General features: G+C 37.1%; 1 protein-coding gene across 1 annotated transcript in view; it reads left to right on the top strand.

Annotated features, from left to right (window-relative positions):
- The window catches only part of Atg1 (serine/threonine-protein kinase unc-51-like protein Atg1), a 104,903-nt gene that overhangs the window by 62,738 nt on the left and 19,555 nt on the right, over positions 1-22,610 (top strand). Inside the window, exons 4-12 of the mRNA XM_089240266.1 lie at positions 6,261-6,293; positions 17,385-17,421; positions 17,967-18,017; positions 18,166-18,362; positions 18,663-18,764; positions 19,021-19,079; positions 20,121-20,203; positions 21,721-21,768; positions 21,887-22,119. Of these exons, the coding sequence (XP_089096392.1) occupies positions 6,261-6,293; positions 17,385-17,421; positions 17,967-18,017; positions 18,166-18,362; positions 18,663-18,764; positions 19,021-19,079; positions 20,121-20,203; positions 21,721-21,768; positions 21,887-22,119 (843 nt within the window). The remainder of the gene's footprint in view (positions 1-6,260; positions 6,294-17,384; positions 17,422-17,966; positions 18,018-18,165; positions 18,363-18,662; positions 18,765-19,020; positions 19,080-20,120; positions 20,204-21,720; positions 21,769-21,886; positions 22,120-22,610) is intronic.

Raw genomic sequence — 22,610 nt, 5'->3', positions numbered from 1 at the left:
TTCCCACTTAGTATGGCTTATTTTCGTGGTCCCAACTCCAAGTAATTATCATTAAGATTCCCCCGTTTGAAGTGTTTTCCTGCTTACAACGTTTTTTGTGACGGTTTTTTTTAAAACTTTATAAGAAGGATCCACTGTAACTAAAAGTTAGAGGCACACATTTATATATGTACTAATAAATCAATCTATAAATTCCCTTCTGATTGATTTTCCATTTCGTTAAAAAATCTTAGCTCTATCAATAATATCTTCTAATTAAATTTAAAGAAAGTGAGAGATTCTCTCTTCTCATACAGTTATCTTCTGCGATTCCCTATTTATATAAATCCTTGTAAAGAGATTTCCTGATAGAATGATTTCATTTTCTCTCCCTGATGGTTCACCACTCTGGAGAGCTAGCTATGTATGTCAGATTTGTGTTGGTAAAACTGAACAGTGTGCGTGTGTGCCCAGTATTTGGCGTGTTTTGTGTTCAGTAGGTGGTGCCATCTATCTAGGGCCGCAACTAGATCCTTACTCAAACTGGGGGCAAGCACTCATTTTAGCACCCCATATAATGTAGAGAAGGAGTTGTAATGGGTGAATTCGACGCTCCCCCCCCCCTAGTCCAGAGCCCTGGGCAATAGACCCGCCTGCCCTCCCCCCAGTTTCGGCCTTGCATCTATTCTCTAAATTGGTAATTCGTGGATTTGAAATGTAATGTGTACATATTTGTGTTGTAGGTCTGTGTGATCGTCGTGACAACCAGAGCCCTTTTTTCAAAGGAATAGCCAACACAAAATAGGAAAATCTTAGAAAATCGTATTTTTAGCCCATTACCACTGCGCAATCGTATTTTGCCACCTTTACCACTGTAAAATCCGATACTTTTATAACAGTGTTTTTGTTCCCACCTGTACATTTTGCCGTAACTACTCCGAGCCAGAGGGTGAGCAAACGCCATCCTTTCATCTCTCCAATAATACAAGGGAGTGCCAAAATGGGTGCTTGTCCCGGCTGACCGAGCATGTAGTTGTTGCCCTGTATATCGCTATGTATGTTGTGAGGTTTAAGGTACATGCAGGGCTGCAGCTGGATACTCTATTAGCTGCAGCAAGCACGCTTTTGGCGTCCCCGTATAGGAAGAGGTTAGGAGTGGTTAAAGGGGTAATTCGGCGCCGCGTCTAGTTCAGCGCCCTGAACAATGAGACCCGCTCTCCCTAGTTGCATCCCTGTGTGTATATATAAATCAATAACTGTTTAAAAAGAACGATAGATCTCAAAATTGTCTTAGTGCACTTTCCGTGTTTCGAAGGGATTGAAAAAGGGATTGAAAATAAAAAAATTAACTTTTTATACAGTCTCCATGTGCCCCAAAACCTAATTAGAAAAATGTTGCCCTGTCTCTCCCGAGGCCAAAAAATAAAGAGTTCCATGTTTTTGAAGTGCAATATTCATTGAGATATTCAAATTCTAAAAACGAAGGAAATTTGGGAAAAAACAGCGTTAAATGCGGGAAAACCGTTTTACCCGGTCTAAATCAACAAAATAATTATGATGAATCGTGATCTAGGAATCAAAGTCTTAATATTGTAGTGTCCTTAGCATGTCTAGACTCGATAACCAAAATTTCGTTAGCAGTCCGTCCGCGTGCGTTGGATGTCACAAGTGGCAGTCGTGTTAGACCGTACAACGACAAATCGACGTTACGTCTGCGTCACATGGAGTCCTGGTCTAAGTCAACCAATGTTCGGACATCCAGATGTTTTAGCTCGTTCTAGGCGCACATTGCTGATATTTATTCTCCTGGTCAAATAGGAGAATTTCATCATTCCCGAAGCTACATCGGCTGGCTAGTTTGATTATGGGTGACACTGATCCACCACGTTCACAGTTTAAGTGTTTATTGTTTCTCCCATAGCAGTTAGCCATTTACGCCATATCATTTTCGTGAATTTCTAGTATCCCTACGTAACTGCAAGTTGTATACTCTCCCTGGCAGTGCCATAACTAGGCAGGTGCAACAGGTGCACTCGCACAGGGCCCACTTAGAAGGGGGGGGGGGCAGAATTGGCCTAAATGCAAATTCTTGCACAGGAATGGTCAGTTACGGCACTGCTCCCTGGTATTCGTTTGTTTTCTGGTAGGCTGAAATTCATCCTGCTTCTTCCGTAGTCCACCCTTCCTGTCGTACAGTAAATATAGGTTACGGTCTAAAAATTGAATCGAATTTTGAATTCGCGAGAAGTTCATCGGACTTTTGAATACTCTTACATGCCGTCATCTGACTTTCTGACATTTGACCAAAATGGATAGCTGATGTGTGTTGTGGGCATTGGCAGACGTAGTGCCATAGCAGCATACGTACAAGCATTGTGAGATGATCGTTCAAAGCGCTGCAAATATGTTGGAAACGGGCCATGCTCAGTTAAGAGGATCGTTTTCGCTCGCGGCCATACACACTTGCGCAAGGCCACTCGACGCTGTATCTTGTAGGCATGCTTTGCCGAATTTTTATTCCATTCATCTTGCCAAAGATGAAGCATTCTGTCTTTCAAGATATTGCGGGCATGATTCCTCGGCCAATGTAGAACAACCAAGTCTTTTAATGTTGTCGCCTCCTTTGCAAGTTGTTCCGCCTTTTCATTTTCTGCAGTACCTGCGTGTGCTTTGACTGGGACTAATCTTATGGTGCCATGAGCGCGTAAGATAAGACGAATACTTCGTATGTCAGGGTTAGGCGAACGAGAATCTTGTATGGCTAGGAAGCCAGATGTGCTATCTGTGAAGCTTGTCACTGAACAAGGCATCTTTTCCTCACGTTTAACAGCATGGAGTATCGCATCCATCTCGGAATCCCATTTCAAGATGTAGCAGTCTGGTCTTGAGAACCTCGTATTCCATGTACATACTCAAAGTTGAGTAGCCAGTAGCTACATGCAGAACTTCGTTCCCAGTTACAAGTATGCTCCTGTAACGTAAAGAAGAAAGGGACGCTGTGCGATATATCCAGGGCTCTCTTTTACTTTTGATTGGGGTGCTGATACCAAGCTAGCCATTACATGCAGGATTTAGTAATACGTGTTTAAAAAGCAAAAAATACAGAAATATTGTATGTACTTTAAAATAGAAATAAATTAAATTTTTGTGCTCGGTTATTTTATATTTTGAATATATAAGCGGTAAAAAGAGTAGTGTCAACATTTGATGCATAAAAATGGTAGTTTTCCTTAGTTATCTGGGGGTGTCCAATGCTTATAAAGAATAATCCGAGAGAAATTCGTTTTATCACCCCCCCCCCCCCCGATTTCTCACAAGAAAGATTGGTTTGAGATGTTTCCGTAATTCAATACACCTCTTTTAGGGAATGTGTTGATGCTAAGAGTTTTCCAACCAAGTTCCTTTGTTTCCTTCAGTCGAAAAACGTATTTCTAGTGCAACACAGCAAACTCTTCCGTGGTGTTGTGGTAGTGAGGATTATGCAATATTCTTCTTTCTTTGCTATGCCAAAAAAAAAAAGTCGCGTAAACAGCTGGCAGTAACACATCTTCTCTCAGTGTTGTTTCTCTACGAATTCCCACTCAGCCCAATTTTTGGAAACGTTCCAGAGATGTTTTGTTCTACATCCCCCGGAGATTCAGAATTTATGTGTATCGCTGATGTTATGTTGAAGCTAGTACATTTGGCTATGGTTATTACGTCATTACATCGACCAATAAAATTCATGAGATAATTGAATAATTTGTAGTCGAATATGCTTTGTGTTGGAAATTTCGAGTACCAATCTATTTCGTTCCAGCTTTTCTTAAACGATATTAACAGTTTTGGACATTTCGTAAATGATATTGCGGGGAATTTGGAGGCGTGGAAAGCTGTAGAAATAAGTTTTCCTTTTTTTTTAGTCTTGTACTTGGCTCGAAGTGAAAACTTGTTTCATGGTTTTGGAAGTAGATGGGGAATTAAATTCATTTCGTTCCTTTTTAACACTAGCTTTTTTCTTTTTATTACGTATGTCAATTTTGACTCATAATTGAATTTTCTTTGATTATTCAGATTATGATAGGATCACTGAAATTTCGGTTTCAAATTCGATATCCTTTGAAAAATCTTGGTTTCGAAAATAAAGCAGTGAAATCATTATTTAGTAACAAGTTGGTAGAAAAAAAGTTTAAGCCCAACCGAAAAATCGTCATGTCTCGAAAACCTGTGGATGTAAATATACGAGGACTTTAGAGCGATAATTACAAGTGGAACTAAACATGCTGTAGTGAAAGCATTTTTGAGTGCTGCACTGCTCCGGGAAAAAATTGTTTTATCATAATAAAGTTCAACACCCCTGGAACAAAGTATAAGGGCAATTGAAAATTATGAAACATGTTCAAAAGCATTGTCTTGGAACAAAAACTGTCTAAAAGTTATTAGAGGTGCCGCAGAAAATAGAAATTCTGTTGAGACTCTTGATATGCCAGTATTTTCAAAATATGGCTCTGTCATTGCATAGGTCAGTAATATTTAAAACCAAGTCTATCTAAATTGCTTCTCGTCAAAGAAAACATCATCCCACTTGGCATCGAAAAATATATGCTGTTAGGCCAATTCACGTCGTTTTTCTGTACTTTTTTATAAGGGAAAGTTGTACTTCGGTTTTGCGTCCCAGAAATTCGGTTTTTTTAATCACATTAGGCACAATTCGATGTGTGTGCAAGGCAACTTGTATTGCTTCTGAATTACACACATTTTTTTCACGTAAAAATTGTAAATAATCGTCTTTTTTTTTTTAGACGAATCGTAAGAGTGCAAGCTTCTTGTGCAAGCTTTCAGTCCATAATTTTCGTGCCCATTTATGAAAACTGTAACCAACTTTCTTCAATCTTTTTTTAATTCTCGCTATTTCACGACCGGGCATCGCAGTTTCTCTGAGAGCAAGTATTTTGCCTTTTTAAATGTCCAATAAATATGTTGTCTTTGACCATCTTCACACTTTCAGAAAAAAAATTCGATTCCACAGCGCATGGCGGATCAGAACAATTTCGGCTGTTCCGCCAACGTGAGAAAAATGCAAATTTCTTTCCTCGACTTCAGAAAACGCGTTTCGCTATACTTTATCCCAGGTTTTGACATTTATTTTAAGAATTTTTTTCCGGAGCAGTGCATAACTCATTGAAATTATTTTCACAGGAAAATGTTCAGTTCCACTTGTAATTATCGCTCTAAAATGTTCATATATATTTACAACCACAAATTTTCGAGATATGACGATTTTCCTGTTGTCCTTAAACTTTTTTCCACCATCTTAGCGTGCGTTTCGAAAACGGATTGGCGCCTTAAAAATAGTACACAGCGGCCGAAAATCATTTTGATATAAAACAACTCTCTCTCCCTGCATCTTTTACTTGAAGCATCGCCAAGTGCGAATGCTCCAATCCTGGTCATCTAATAATATCGTATTTTTATTTTTTATTCTCACCAGATTTTCTCAATATCCAAATGAAGTAGTTTGAGTGTTTTTATTGTTACTATAAACTCTCTCGAACAGCTGTTGAGTTTATCCCTGCATTTTTCCCTAAATGTTTTCCCTAAACGCTTCCCGGATAGTTTTCTACTCCTTACGAAAAGTCTGGGAATTTTGCCTGTGAAAGAGAGATAGATTCGTCTTTCGTCACCCGTATGTGAGAAAATAAATATTTTGGAATCTATTGAAGTTTTCGTTCTATCTCTGCAACCCACTTCCAATAAAATTTTCATATGGAATTAAGTGTTCATCCTACAACAGATTTTAATAGACGCAATTCAAATTCTGTCTACCGTCATGAAAAGGTACGTTTTGAATTCTGTACGTGTATGTGGCTCTGTGGCGTGCTTCTCCGTAAACACATAATCTGGCAATTGCAGGCATGAAGAATACATTATTTGACTAAGAAAATTAATTGGTTTGAATATTTACACGGACAGTGGGTGGTTATCTTTTTAAATTTATTCAGTTTCTAGATGATTTACAAGTGACTTTAAAAAGAAGCTCCATCCTTATGTCATTTACTGAGAAAAGTACTCAAACGTTTGATACCCTGTCTAATATGCTGTTGCCATTGGTACTTTCAACCCTCGGGATGCTCACGCAATGTAAATTTACGATGAATATTTATGGAGAAGGTGTCTGGTGGACATCGCGCAAGCATTTCAAGGCTAATGTTTGAGTTCTGATTCTCGAATATTTTTTTTTTCCTCTACGTTTAAAGGCATTTAATTTGATGCATGTCTAATTTTTTCTTCTTTCTTTTCAGGAAACTCCTCAGAAACTGTACATAGTCATTGAGGTAAGAATTTGTATGTTGTTTTTTTTTAACGTGATAATCATTTGAGGGGATTAAAATCACTGGGTGGTGTAAATCGCAATTCAACAATTCTGACCCAAGTCCAGGAATGCAATCTAGAAGTGCTAAACTATTGAAAAAAAATTGTACTAAGAAAGTTCATTGAGCCAAGTCTCGGCTTCAATAGTTCGCCACTAAAGTGTGAAATCACAAATTTTTCAACGTGGAAAAAATTCTAGTAAAAATACATCTTTTGTCAAAATGAGGATTTATCGACTTATACCACTCTGACTTTAACCTCTCTCATTTGATGCCATTCAGAAGCTATAGAAGTGTTTTAGAACAGTGGGTGCTTGACTTGGTCTTTATATAGGAGATTTTGATCTCTGAATTAACCCGTTGACGCCAGTTGGTAAGAAAATTTGCCATTCGTCATTTTTCCCTTGTCAATAAATGGTGGGAGTGGTTCCACTCAATGTTTTTTTCTTTCTTAGAATCAAAGTCGTCTTTAATGGGTTAATTCTGGGGTTGCTCAGACCGATGCTACAAAATACTGGGTTCTCGAGCACCCACTGCTACTATTTAACCGTACACGCACCTCATAAACATTCCTCTACGGAATTTTTAACGAATCGGCACATGCCGGAAAATGTGTTCTGAGTGTATGTGTGGCCCTAGCGTATTTATATTGTCCAGTTGCTCTTGTTTCATGTTCGTGCTGACATCTGTCTTCCATTTTCTAAATTAAAGATGGGGAAATATTTGAATTTTTCGTGTTATGTCATTATTGTGTTGTAGTTCTGCCTGCTCTCTGCTGGAAGACTTTTTCAAACGGGAAAAACACCCACTGCACCCCCGGGTCGGACGCCACTGATGTCATTATATGATACAAATGTGTCTCATAAATTATGGGAATGCTCTTATTTAAGATTATAAGGAGCATTCCAGTGTTGATAAATTTTTCTTCATGATAGAGAGAGAGAGAGAGAGAGAGTGCAATGATATTTATGTTGCGAAGTTTGGCTTGTTATTACCCTTCGATCTTGGGTTTCGAATGTACTCTGTGAGGTTTAACGAGCCTTTTCTGGCATGAATCTAAATTTCTGTCTTGGACGTGGATGCTTTCATGCAGTTGTATGAAGTTATCCTTAAACTACAGTCTCTTGTCAAATCATATCCCTTGCGTGCATAAAATTGGTTTTAGTGTGCAGAGAAAAAGGGGAGAGAAGTCAAACAATGGAAAAAATCTGATTAGTGTGAATTTTTGTATATACACGTAGCTTTTACTTATCTGTGAATGCACAGGGTCAAGTCAAAACATTGAAACCACGTGTGTAATGCGCAAATTTGAGCTCCCTACAGTGAACATATAGCATGGGTAAAGGTCATGAAAGTTGTAAATAAAACGTAAGTGATTTTTATCACAGTCAGTGTTATATTTTGCCGCAACGTAGGAAATGTAAAATATTTTTCAGGACAGATCGTTATGGTTCGATGGTAATGGTATTGCTTCTGTAATGCGAATGGTATCTCCGCCGCTGTGATGTTGTGTGTGCATCGTGGTTGCTTCACATCGCGACAGCCTGTGTTTAATTTCCTCCGGCACAGTGGTGATCTTTCGAAGTTGGTTTTCTGTGATATGTTGTTACTCTCTTATTGTCCGTTCAACAGATCTTCATTATTGTCCCATACTTCAACAGCATTTAACATTTTTTTAGTGATGAAAAACCTAATATTTGTGTTTTTTCTTTCAAGCGATAGCATTTCCCAATGGCGTAGATATCTATTTTTAATGAAAAGGGAAAGTTTCAGAAAATGGGTCCACATGTGATAAGAGTTTATTTTCTTCTTTCTTCTACCTTCGTTTATTGCTAGATGCCCTAATCAAATGTTGTTAATGCAAACAAATTTTTCCGAGAGCGTAACACTTTGGTGTTATAGAAAATGAGACGACGTTGATGGGTACTTTGGATTCTCCTTGTTCTTCCCTGATGTTGGCCTTCAAAGTTTCGAGTGGTTTATGGTGCAATAATAATAATAAAAACAACATTAAGAGAAGCACTGCGTCGTGTCCTTTAATATTTATCGGATTTCTGGTCTTTTTCCTCCTGTGCAAATCGACAAATTCGTTTGTGTGTGTGTACATATTAGTATCCCTCATCTATTTTTAGGCCTATCTACTTGGCAATCGATCTCCGTTTTATTCATTGTCCTCCCCTCTCCATGTGTTTCTTGTAAACATTTACGGCAAATGCTGCGTAACACTAGAACAGCCGGATTTTGGACTAATCTAAAACCGCCGTTAGGGGTCAACTTCACCCTCATAAGAAATTCCAGCCCTATTAAAAGTAGCTGTTTGATTGAAGAATGACGTTGAAATGACCATGTACAGCAAGACCTCGTTATAACGCTGTCCTCTTTCAACGTCATCCTGCCTATAACGTCGTCAGTTTTTCCGAAACTCTGCTAGCATAATTGGCAAAAAGATTTACTCGTTATTAAATTACCCCGAGTATGAAGTTATTTTTATTTGATGTCTGGAGATGACGTTAACCCGGGTCTGACTAAATAAGATTTAACTTGTTTCGTGACTTTAGCATGAGTAAAAATTATAAATAGAGTAAAAAAGGATGATATGATTCAATAAGTATTATAAATTAGTACATGTCTCAAAGCGAAATTATACTCATGAACATGAACTATGAATGAACTCACAATATGAACGAATTCTAGAGTTCGTTAGGCATCGGCACAAGTTGAACAATATGCACGCTTGACAGAGTGGCAGCAGCACATTTTCCACAGGATGGTTTCTAGCATCCTTCGCAGCTGTTGTTTTTGTTTTTCTTTTGCCTTTAATTAGAACTAAAATGACCTGCCAAATAATTTAAATGGATAACTAATTATTATTGTCATTACATTTATACTTTTATTTTAATTTATTATAATTTTCTTCTTATTCTACTTCTCAAAATGTCAGATATAAAAGGTTAATCTGATTGATACGGGTAAAACGGTTTACCCGCATTTAATGTTGTTTTTCCCCAAATTTTAATTGAAATAATATATAAAAACAACATAAGAGAGAGAAGCACTTCGCGTAGTGTCCTTTAATATTTATCAGATTTTTGGTCTTTTCCTCCTGTGAAAATCGATAAATTCGTGTGTGCGCGCGTGTATATATTCGTGTCCCTCATCAATTTTTAGGTTTTTGAGCACAATGTGTCTGTATAAAAAGTTAATATTTTTATTTTAATAACTATACAACCCCTTGCAACATAAATGACTTACCTGAGGTCTACACGTTATTTGTAGGTGGATACTTTTTCTCATTGAAAGTATGCTTCTCTAGGTTCATATATATAGCAAAACATACATAAATTTATGCCAAAAAAGTGCGGGAATTTGAATCAAAGTTCAGTAAAGGATCTAATGAAAATTTTTTGAACCACTCTTGCAGACTATTGATATTCAGTTTTTATTTTTCTTATCGCTTAACTTGCACTCTGTAAAATGTTATTTAACAATTGTTCTTACTACACCCGTATTTTCACCATAGTACGGCATCAAGTACATTGACAGATTTCCAAATACCTCTCACCTACTATGAAACAACTGCATTTCACAAATGTTATAGGGCCTACTTCTTTGAGCCATTAATAGCCATAAGGCATATATTTACTACTACTACTCCTGCGTTTGCCAAACAAACATATTTTCACACTTTATCTCCTTTGACTTGAAAAGTTTTGGGGAGTTGTAAATTTACATTTCAAATGCATGGAGGGGGAAAATCTTTTATGAAGGGAAGTGGCATCTCGAAAAGATTTTGCTGTATTGAGATTAACTATTTCGAGATGGTACTCGTGACGCGAAGAGACCCTTCCCCTGCTAAAATATACTGTATATGTAGGGTATGGAACGGCTGAAAACATAACTTGAGTGACGCATTTTCAGATCACTTGAGTAACGTGTGGCACAGTTCCACAGCAATTAAATGTCCAGCGGTGCGTTTTCAGGTCACTTCAGTTACCCGCGGCACATTTACAGATCACTTGTATGACCTGCAGCACATGGACTTAAGAACGTGAGTCACAGTTCCAGAGCAATTTAGCGGCCCGTGGTACGTTTTCATAGCACTTAAGGGGGTCTCGCGGCACAGTTCCAGATCACTTAAGTAATCCTCGCTGATGTTCTATATCACTCGCGTGATCTGCGGCACCTTCACAGGTCGCTTTGATGATCCACGGCATATTTACAGACCACTTAAAAGTGAAGTGTGGCGGTGTTCCAGATCATTCTCAATTAAGTAGCCTGTGACACTTTTTTAACCAATAAAGTGGCCCTCACTCTCCTGAAGGTTGAGCAGTTGAGCATCCTTTTGCCATAGGTGGATACCTGGAGGTGATGAGGGTGATCCCTAACCTCCGGACCTATATCCGCTTATGCGGTGAACCAAAAAATCTTAATTTTGATCTCTTAAATTTACTTTCTCTTCCGATTTGCCCATAAGTTGTTTGAGCGATATTTGAACAAACAAGAAAAACTGTTCTTGTGAGGAAACATCGTGTGTTCAACCAGAAAGAACTGGTCTGATTTTTTTTTCTTTGTTATTTTTGGCGTATAGAATTCCGTAATAAGGAGAAAGAAAGACAGGAAAAAGAAGATCGCAGTTGTGTTGCTGCGCGCTCTTGTTTATTCAGGAAGCGTAGTAGTTGCCCTTGTGTGTTGTGTGTATGATCTAATAACAACATCACAGTCAGTCGGGAGATGCATTTTGTCCTTGACTAACAACAACGCCCGCGTTTTGTGACTTTTTTTTCTTAATTTCTTCAACTAATTTTTTTTTTCTCCAAAGATGAAGCTGAAAAGTGCTCCAACCTAACCTTGAATAAAAAAAATTAATAAGGGACCAGCTCCATATTTCAATGAATTAATTAAATCTCTGCTTGGCTTTATAGCACAAATCTTGGCATCAAAAAGGAAAGAAAGCAAGGGCTAAAGTTTCTCGATTCAAAAGTTCTGTGTATACATACGTATCTAGACATGCAAATTTCATTACCTTTCGTGGAATTTTGTATCGTTTATGTGAGTGAAGGATATTTTCAAGAGAGTTCGACTTTTTAATCGAAAACAAGGTTGATATTGTCATTTGAACCGCCAATGTGGAAGAGTCGTTAAGGGTTATCAGGGCTTTTGCTCGTGCTTATAGCTATAACGCTTGATTTAAAAATATAAAAAAAATGTTTGTCTGTGTTTGTATATCGAAATAAATGTGATTAGAAAAATGATCGAAGTCGATGATCAATTTGGTTTGGACAAAACTAACGGGAACGGTTATGAAATATATTAATTAAACGTCACAAACGAAATCCTTCGTGTTCATGAAGATTTGTTCAACTCATAGACTAAAGATATAATATATTATTCTTACTCTGTGGTTCAACTAGAGAAAGAAAATCTACATGTATGTGGTTTTTTTTAATGAAAATCGATTTCCTGTATAGGATCCTAAAATAGTCATAATAAAGGAATGCGAGGAACGGGAAAACTTTAGCTGTGTGCGAATTACCACAGATTCATCAAATAGGGTATTATCGAGGCCACCTTCAAAAGGCATCCTGCATCCGAGATATAAAATATTGAAACATTTTATGAACAGTTTTTCTTTTAAAATCTGTCCTTCATAATAAATACAAGTGAAAAGCACCGCTCGTTATAGCTGAGAAACGATAGCACATATTGTATGTATATGTGTATTAAAAAACAAAAATTGCAGTCGCATTAATTGTGTAAGGTCTCGTCCACTTTTCGAAAGCGGGCCGCCCCATCATATCGTGGCCCATTACCACGAAAAGGACTCCTCCCAGCTCTCATCCTTTGTTGCAGCATGTACTTGACCTTGATGACGGCGGCCAATCCTGTGCATACTTTATTCGTTCTCTATCGGAAGCACGATTATGCCTAATAACGGCATGAGATTATGCAACTTGGCCAGACTTCAAAAAAAAAAAAAAAAGGCTTTATGCAGCCGTAAAATAACTTTGATTGGAGCTATAGTAGTTGCGCAGCCCAGCCCTTTTCCTGTCAATTTGCTTTCCCTCTCTTCTCTATAGCCCACTCTCTAAAATTAGCCCAAATTATTTATTGCCATATTTGATAAGATTTGTTACCGTTGAATTTACGTGTTTTTTGTTGAATAGCAACATGCGTCTGAATTAATGAACTACCGCAAAATTTATGAAGCATTTTGTTGGGTGTTTAACTAAACGTAGTGTGAAATTCATCTAGTTAATTCGCATTGTGCTGTCTGAACTTTCATGATTTGTAACTATTGGAAGCACTAGTAGGTCTAGACCAGTACGACTCACATAATTAATTGTGAGAATATAATTTGTTCAAAATTTTTATTATTTTTTCATACGCCCACGGACATAAATCGGCAGTGTAAGCGAGTAAGTATTAATCATTGAATGCATCGCGTAGCTGATTCGCAACACTTAATCGATAATCAGTTACTCCACCTAATTGACATCCTATTATTTTCTTGTGTTCTAGTTCCCATCTGTGTCTCAATCTTTAATTAAAAACATGGTAAATTATCATGATTAAAAGTGATACATTTTGAATTGGTTATTAATTTAAAATCCATGAAGTCTGCAGTTTTTCCGAATGGTCCGCGCAATAAACATCAGCTTTGAATGACCAGTAACAATTTACTTATTCCTGGTTTGCGAGAACAGATCGTGAAAGGAAAACTGTAGAGAGTGTGGGAAGAAGAGAAAGATCATAACTGAGAATTATGGCTGAAACTCACGTTATCATAGTATAGTTATTAATTGATTTCGTTCGTCATAAATGTGGCGTTGAAAAAAAAAAACTCGGTTTGCGGGTAATATTTTAACGTTATCTTGGACAAATGGCGCATTTCATTGGGATGAGGTGTTTATTTGGTTTCTCTGTGTCACTCTCAACGCAAAAATGCGCAGTTAGAGAAAACATTTCCGTGGCAAAGGATTATAAAATTGGTTATCACTATAGATATGAGAGAATTCGGAGATTCGTTTTATTGTTTTGAAAGGCAAATATATGGCTATTGCCTTGTAAAAAAAATTCTCCTACATGTGATGGGTACGTTTTTTTCGAAATATCTTATTCTCTCCCCCCCCCCCCCCCCCCCGACCATAACCCATATCGAATGGTTGTAGAAGTAGGTTCAGAAATATGATGCTTCTTACTTTCAATATTTTATTGCTATAGAAAAAGAAAGATGATCGGGCATCTTTCTGAGAGATGGCTATTGTGGTAATAATGGTTGTCTAAAACAGAAATGTCAAGACTGATGGCACTATAGTAGGCCCCTATAGATCCTCGCTCTATATCTCTCTTTCTGCGGGAGCTTTGTACGATCGATATGCTGTATATGTGTGTGTGAGAAAGAGATGGAGTTTGCCAATACATTCACTGTAGCTGTTACGAATCCACGAATGATGTCAGGAATTCCGAGAAATGCGTAAGAGGCTTCCGATGTTTGTGTGGTTTACCGTGTGGTATGACTTTTCTTCGAATTCGAGCCATTCTAAGGAAACAAAGACCGTTAAAAAAATAATAAAATGTGTATGTATACTCCCCAAAGAAATCGTAGTTTTTAACATTGAAGCTTCGATACAATCCGATGACGGCGATAAAAGAAAATTCCTTTCTATGAAGCTATTCCCAGCTTTTTGTCCCTTTCAATAAAGGATGGACCGAAATAAACTGCGATTTGTTTTTCTGACGTCGATATCTTATGACTACGTCCTAAAAATTTCCATTCTAATATATGGGGGTTCGCTTCGATGGTACTCCACCTATTTTCAGGCTATTATTAGTTTGTCAGTCATCGGTCCACCCCCTACTCCACTTTAAAATCGAATCAGCTTTTTCCTTTTCATAATCATCACTTGTTTGAGTGTAGATTCAATGGCACTCCAACAGTGGCGGTGGAGCCAGGGGTTTAGTACCTAAGGTATTTTGTAGCACAGAGCGAAGCCCTCTCGGAATTGATCCAATTGATAACTGAATCAAAATCCCCTATATAGAGCATCTACGTGTCTAAAACAGTCCTTACTCCCTGAGAACACCGCAGACTAAAATTGAAAGATCGAACACGCCCTGCTTCACATCTCAGAGAGATCCACAGACAAACAATATAATTATAGACTGCTACCTAACCGTATATGCACCACATTCCTCTGGGGAATTTCTAACGAATTGGTATATGCCCGAACGTGTGTGTATATGTATGGCCCTAACGGATTTTATTGTTAAGAGTTATGCTTGCTCATCGCGAGGATCTAGGTTCGAACCGCGCATGAAACAAGCATAACTCTTAACAACATAAATAAGTTAGGGCCATTCATATACACACACATAACAGTACCGCACGGTGTCAATATAATTATGAAATATACTATAGCATATTCTATAATTATATTTCCATCGTGTGGGTAAAGTAATTGGTGGTAATTTACATAGATTTAAATTATTGCCAATGCTTAATTATTCCCCACCCACCCATATTTAAGATTGCTCCGAAATCGAAAATGGAATCTATTCTTCCAATCAACCTCGAATCGTGGATAAGTTTTGTTTTCTCTGCAAATAAAGGGCTGTCTTGCAGCAGCATATGTATTCATTCTCAACTTTTTACTATGGTTTCAAGGTAACTGCTAAATGTATTTTAATAGTCTGCTTCTCATCGAGGAAAGATACAGTTGCTCAATTGAATTAGATTTCTTCCCCACAGCCTGAGTCATTACAGATGCATTTAGTTAGTTAGTAGAAGGGGGAAAAAATGCTATGTTCGCATTATAAATCATGCCAGCTGCAATTCCAACCATCTGGACCATCCCTGGATTCTCAATATATATATTTTTTTTTTCAATGAAGCTGCTGTTGATCGTTTCGTCATTCCAGTACATGCGAGAGCTGATCCACGATAGTCTAGCGTGATTTCGATGTTCATCGTTCAAGTTCCTTTGCCTAGCGAATTTTGCAAAGCCTTGGTGAACCTTTCAAATACTGCCGCTTTCGTTTCGAAAAATCTGATGAACTCGTAGTTGTATGTGCAGCGTATGAATATCAAAAGCAGAAATATAATTTTTTCCCTTTTCTCGATCATTCAGATCATTTCTTTGCAATCAAATCTTAATTTCTGGTTGTAGCAGGCCTACTTATTTCTATTGCTCTTAAAATTTATGAAAAGGTCGATACGTTGTCTCCAAACATTTATTACCCTTTCATCATAATATAAGGCCATTACTATCCGTAATTTTTTTCCTTGCCCTAATGCATTCGAGCACTTAGTAATAGGCTCGTGCATCTTGTTTCAACACATGATCTTTCAAGAAAGACCTTGAAGAATTCGGGTGTATTCACCTGCAATGTAGCAATTGAGTTAGAGCGAGAAAGGAAGGTGGAAGAAAAGGTTATAGTAAAGTGGTGTTTGGAGCACGGATAAGGCTCGATCGCAATCGTGCGTGTGTATATGAGAGAAAGATCAGTAGAGCTGAGAGTTCTCTGTCACATAGTGCTATCCTTGAACAGAAAACTAGAATCGAGGTGTTTATGTATTACGCAACTGACCGATCGAGCTGAACAAACTGCAACTAATAACCGTTCTGTCCCTGGGGCAATTGAAACGGGATATAATAATGATGATAATCATAATCACGGTTCCGAGACCGCGTTTGTGTGTGTTGTGTTTATTTTTTTCTGCGTAAGTTGATTTACTTTCTTATGTAAAACGCATGGTTTGAGTTGTTTTTTCGTTGATTTTTAATAAAGAGATTTAAAAAAACGAATCAGACAGCCAACTATTTGATGGCTGTCTGAAAACTGTTGTCCTACCAGACTGGTCTGGATTACATATACGTATATAGAAAGTCAGAGGGGGCTGAGTAAATCAGTGACTGCGTGCCAGCCGCAGATGTGATTGCGCCACGTGTCTAGCTATTAAATGCCAAAGTAGTGCAGTAGTAGTTTTCAAGCAAGGTTCTTGGAGGTATTTTTTTCTTCTTTGTTATTAATTCTCATTTTGGAACCCTGGCAAAAATCGGCAACGAAATTTTTTGCCTACGTAATCTGAATTAGGAAATTTAAACTAGATATGTGTGCTTGGAGATAACGTAAACGTCAACCATGTTTATGTGACGTGGAAAAATGGCCCATCGTGGGCTATTTTCTTATTTCACCGATAATGTTGTTTGAAGAACAATTGATAATGCGAACATGCGTGAAATAAACACCTTTCCTCTGGATTAATGTATATCTCTTCGAAATACCTTCAGAGGCTTCTTGATGTAGATCCTGTATTTTTGAGACGTCATTTCACCAGATGCCAGGTTTTTTTTACACCGTTAATAAGGTCTTAAATTACTCTTCTCTACGGAAATAATAATCGTGAATTTCGGTATCGAAAATAAGAGAAATTGGTGTGCTTGCAAAATGTATAAAATTATATTCAAAGGATTGCGTCCTTAATTTTTGCATTTGCACCAGTGAAGGCTTAGCATCAGTAGACATCGGGACATTCCTATCAACTTTCAGATGACCGCTTGACGACAAAAAACGAGTAGTACGAAGAACACGTTTCGACCTGACCTTGCACTTTTTGATTGTGAACGACTGGCATTATCTGTAGATATTACAGCAGTTTTCCGAAAAATTCTAGAATATTATTTACAGTAGAATTCCCCCCCCCCCTTTTCTTTACTTGAACATCAGCGAACGTAGGATAAATAATCTTTTTCCCATCTTTGAGACAATCGTTATAATAAGGGGTAAGGTTGCTTGTAAACATGAGCACGTGGTTTTGGAGAAGTTTTTTAGAATGTTGCGTTTCCCACAGACCTAACTGCAGCGTCACCTGCTGTTTTTTCAAGAATTTTTTTTCCTCTTTCTTCACCAGTTTTAACCAGCTGAGGCGATTCATCAGCACATTTCTGAACGAATTTCTTCTTTCCGAATTTGTCCCATTAATGTATAATACATTTTTTAAAGGGATTTGTCACAAATTATACTTTGTAAGATAACGTTTTCTTTCTTTTTCAGTTCTGTAATGGTGGAGATCTCTCGGAGTATTTGACTAGTGAGTGTAAATTTAATATATTACAAAGAGCATTGATTAATTTTTTTTTTTAGTCCAGTATGGACCAATTACTCTGATTCTAATTGGTATTTATCATAGGCTGGTGTTATGATTTTTAACTGACGCGAAATGTTTCACTCTACTTCAATTAAGCATATTTAAAGAAATAAAATACTTCTGCTGAGAGAGACGTCAATCACCCAGTGTCAAGCTAAATGATCACTTATAAAACCAAATGGGTGTTCAGTTTATCGACCAGTTTTAAAGAATGCTGCGTCTCTCATAAAGCAATTTAAGTTGGCCTTATTACTCCCAGCTAATTTTGGAACCAGTTCCAAACAAACAAAGCTGTTAATTGATCAGAGTGATTTCATTAATCGTGTTTCTTGGATCAAAAACATATTTTATTCTCTATACGTTTTTTTCATTTTCATAAGCAATTAGTTTTGATAAGCAATGATATTTTTGCAGGAGTAAATTTGTATTCTATCAAAGCACCTGATATATTTTCTACAGATCTCTGATGATGACTTTTTTTTTTTCAGCCAAAGGAACGCTAAGTGAAGACACAATTAGGTTTTTCTTGAGACAAATTGGTAATATTTTCAATGTCATAGATGTTTTTATTTTCATTTTTTTTTTCCACTGTTGTGGACTTGAAATTTTGTTGCGCTCCCCCCCAAAAAAAATGCTTTTTCTTTGTGTGTGTGCTCATATGCTACTTTTTTGGTGGATTTACTAAAGCTGAAGCTGTGAAGGTCCTTAATGCCAAAGGGGTGGTTCATCGGGATCTGAAACCGCAAAATATTCTCCTGTGCCATTCTGGAAAACCAAACCCGTCACCTTCTGAAATAACCTTGAAAATTGCTGATTTTGGCTTTGCTCGGTTTTTGCAAGATGGCGTGATGGCAGCTACACTCTGTGGCTCCCCTATGTATATGGTAAGATCTGATATTTCTTCATTTTGATATAAGACATGGATTTCTTAATTTTTTTCCATGAGTATAAAACATCACTGAACATAATGTTAACTGATAAGCAGAATTTTTGTTTGATTTTGTTCTGAAAAATTACTTTACCTATCATTTGAAAATAGTGAGATTCTTTCATTATAGACTTATTTATGTATGACTAAATTGAATAAAATTATAGCATAAATAAAAATCATGTTAGCAGTTATGTAAAGCCTGTTTTAATGAGGGAGCTATATATTGCATGCTATATATTCATTTTGTTTTCAGGCTCCTGAAGTCATAATGTCCTTGAAATATGATGCAAAGGCTGATCTATGGAGTATAGGGACCATAGTGTTCCAATGTTTGACTGGGAAAGCTCCCTTCATGGTAGATATTGATTATTTTATCTGTTCACATTAACTTTAAGCATAGTGATCTGACATGATGTTGAAATGATAACCAGAAACATCTATTATTCTAATTGTGGGAAAAGTCTTCCATCATCACCTGCATGAATATAATGAAGTTGAAGGGAAACTGCTCTTGTGATAAAGAATTGATATTAATAGATAATGCTATGTTGTTGAACCATTTAATGTTTCAAATGATTGACTCTCAAAAAAACCAAAATGTTTTCTTCCAGGCTCCAAACCCACCTGCACTGAAGCAATTTTATGAGAAGAATGCCAACTTAGCTCCCAAGTAAGTGGTCTAGACCGTCTTTCACTGTGATTGCAGCTAAGTCTCTAAAAAAATTTCATATATTCTTTTTCACAAGTAGGCTTATTCATTCTTGATTTATCAATGCTTTAAAGATGTTCATCCCCATTTGATAATAGTGTTTATTTTCACGTATGTATGTATGTTATTATTTTTTTTTACTATCTGCATAAGAATAAGAAAAGTGAAACATACGAATTCCATTCTACCTCTTTTTTTAACTCACATCATGTGCTGAGGATATGGTAAAAAGATGAGTGAAATTTAGAGTGGTAGTAGAAAACAGTAAGAGAATCATTTTTTTGTCATGGGGTGCATGATCAAAAGTGAAACATAAAGGTGCTAAAGGGCACAGCAAGCATCCATTTTGTTGACATTAAATTCATGATTGCAGCAACTGGCTCTCTATATAAAGAATGGTGCTTCTATGCATAGGCGCAGGAACCTGAGGGAGGGGACTGAGGCTATTTGAGCCCCACCCTTAATAATTAATGAATATACAATGCAAAAAGCATCCTTTCCCCTTCCTGTGTAAGAGCTTGAGTCCTGTATATATGGGACGACTGGCAATTTTGAGGGCCCCCAAATGTTTTATTCATGTTAACGCCTCTGCTTCTATGTTGATGAAACTGTTGCATGCCATGCCCTCCAGTTATAGCCATCTGACTATGGGTACCCAGCCAGGCATGACCAAAGGTCCTCATGTGCATATGAAAAAAGATCTGTAACAAGTTCTATGATTTTTGAAAGTATTTAAATTGACCAGGGCTTCCAGCCAGTAGGAGGTGCCCCCCCCCCCCAATAGCTTCACATTACCAAGGGGCACACAGTGCTATCAAGATGGCCCTATCTCTGGTGCTTTACTGTTTCATTTTCGAACATTGTATCCCAAGACCAAAAACAAATCATCTTGTGTTCCAAGTTATGTCCATCTTTTTTAAAATTTCTGTATATTATATGAGTGTATTTGTTAACTGCATTTCTTAAAAACAATGTTCTTACTCTTTCCCCCCCCCACTTCAGGATACCCAGTGGAACATCTACTGAACTAAGAGAGCTCTTATTGGGCTTGATGAAAAGAGATGCCAAAGATAGGATAGAATTTGGTAATTAAATTATCAATGTAATAATAATCACATTTCCCAATATATGTATTCAATTCCTCTCTCATATTAGTAACACTAGATATAACTTTAGAAAGCAATGAACGATCATTCATCGAAGCAATCAATGCTGCTTCTTCCAGAATAGTTTCTGGAGGTATATTGATGTTTATACGATCATTTATGATTTTATATTCAATTATTTAATACGCAATTATATTTTGCAACTTCACATTTTTCATAATTGATTTGTCTTTTTATACAAGCATTGATTTATTAATTGTTCAGTTTTTGATATTGAAAATATATTTTGTTTGGTATAAATTGAGAGAAATGAATTATTCAATATAGCATTACTATATACAGTAGACTCTATCCTATCCGGCCTAGTTTAAAAACAAAAATATATTAATGAATTACGATATTACCTTATCATATTTGTGTAACCATTTATCAATGAACAATAAAATACGTTTGCATAATTTTTGCATGAACTTAGCTTACATTTAATATTTGTTTTGTTAATTTTGAAAGTTTATGTACTTTTACTGTAAAGCAGTGTTCCCCAACCTTTTTTTGATATAGTGGACCCCCTTTAGTGAAGGTCAAGGCACTTTTGACTACCTATAGCAAAGGCCAATTTCCGCTGTTCCTCTCCATAAAATCCAAAATGTGTTTTTTATAATTTGCATATCAAAAAATTTAAGTAATAAATTACAATCTCACAACACTGAATGCCTTCATGCAATAATAATAAATGAAAATGATCCCACAGACCCACAGGGTTCCATTGAAAAACACTGCTGTGCAGTGTACATTGGCGTATGCAAAGGGGGGGGGGTTCCTAAATCTCCCCCCCCCCCCGAGACAAGATTATAGTGTTATTTTTCAGGAAAAAGGTAACCTCCCCCCCAGAAGGAAAAAAAATCTGAAATCCCACTCAAGAAAATTCTGTGTACGCCTATGACAGTGTATATGATTTTATGTTTCCTTCAAATTAATTGGACATTATAAAGTTTATCTTGAAATGTATGCAATACTTCTATATTATTCTTGGATTTCCTTTTTCTGTAGTAAATTTTTCAAAACAGTAAAATTCAAAAGTGCATAACAAACATTTATTAAGTACTCATCTGCACTTAGAGGTCAGAAAATATGAATAAGAGCGGGTTTTAGTATAAAAAAGATGCTTTTGATGGTATGGGGGGGGGGGGTAGAACGTAAGTAATTATAAGAACTCTGGCCTATCCAGCTTTTCTGTTATCCGGCCCCGCCCTTCTGCCACATTAAGCTGGATAGTCCAGAGCATAGGCATATGCAGAATGTTCTCGAGGGGAAGGTTTTCAGATTTTTTTCCTTCTGAGGGGGGTTTACTTTTTTTCCTACAAAATAATGCTATAATCTTGGCATTGCGTACGCCAATAGTCCAGAGTCTACTATATGTATAGTTAACACGATAACTATGTACTTTCATGTTGTAGTAATTTTTTTTCATCAAGTCCCATTTTTTTATCTTCTAGATAAATTTTTCAATCATCCATTCTTGAAAATGGACAGACCCAGAAGCAGTAAGAACACCTATACATTTATCTTTTTTCATTTATATTGTTTTTGAGCAAGAATATAAACTTATTTATATGCATAACTGTGATCAGGAATGAAAAATGTTCTTTTTTTCCTCTACAGGCTCTCCGGTACCTGTACCAGTGCCTGTAAGGCGATCTGTGTCACCTGAACATATGTCTCCCTGTTCGCCAGTCTCACCCTGCAGCTCCCCTTCGCCACAGTGTTGGGAAAGAGAAGTAGGGGGTGAAGATATGGCACCTTGTGCTTCTCCATTAGTTTCTTCCCCCATGCAAGGTTCAAAACTTTTCCAAAATGAAACCTATCAAGATTCTTCTTCTTCTACCATTGAACAGGTTTGCTCAGTATTCTGAATATATATTTTTCAAAAGTTGATTATTATCATGGTATAAAAATAAAAATGTTGTGTAGAATGCATGTTTGAGACTAAACTAAACGAGCACAACCAGGATTTTGTCGCACCAGCGATATAAGCTCTTTACCCCAGAGGACACTGTCATGCCAGAAAAACTCCAGCTGGCGGTCGGGCTGGGTAAGTGAGGGAACAGGAAGAGAGGTAAGGAAAAAAAGAGGGGAAATAATATATAATAGAAATATTAATAAAATATGAAGAAAATAATAATTATAAATAATCAGCTGTGGGCTCTTGGCCTCTTTTATTATGCAGCTAGTGAGCTTGTAGCCTCTTTTCCCTTTTCGCTGTGTGGTATAAGCGGATCATGGCTATCAGTCTGTTTTGCTGTTACGTTGTGTGAGCTTGTCAACTCTTTTATTGGACTAACTGGTGCGCACTGTGCCTCTTTTCCCTGTGGTACAGTTAGTGGGC

Source organism: Pholcus phalangioides, unplaced genomic scaffold (genome assembly GCF_987345545.1).
Source record: "Pholcus phalangioides strain wild (caught in Gottingen) unplaced genomic scaffold, Ppha-v1.0 ptg000012l_1, whole genome shotgun sequence".
In the NCBI taxonomy this organism is placed as follows: Eukaryota; Metazoa; Arthropoda; class Arachnida; order Araneae; family Pholcidae; genus Pholcus; species Pholcus phalangioides.
Note: the sequence above shows the minus strand (reverse complement) of the source record. Positions and strands in the feature narration are given on the sequence as shown.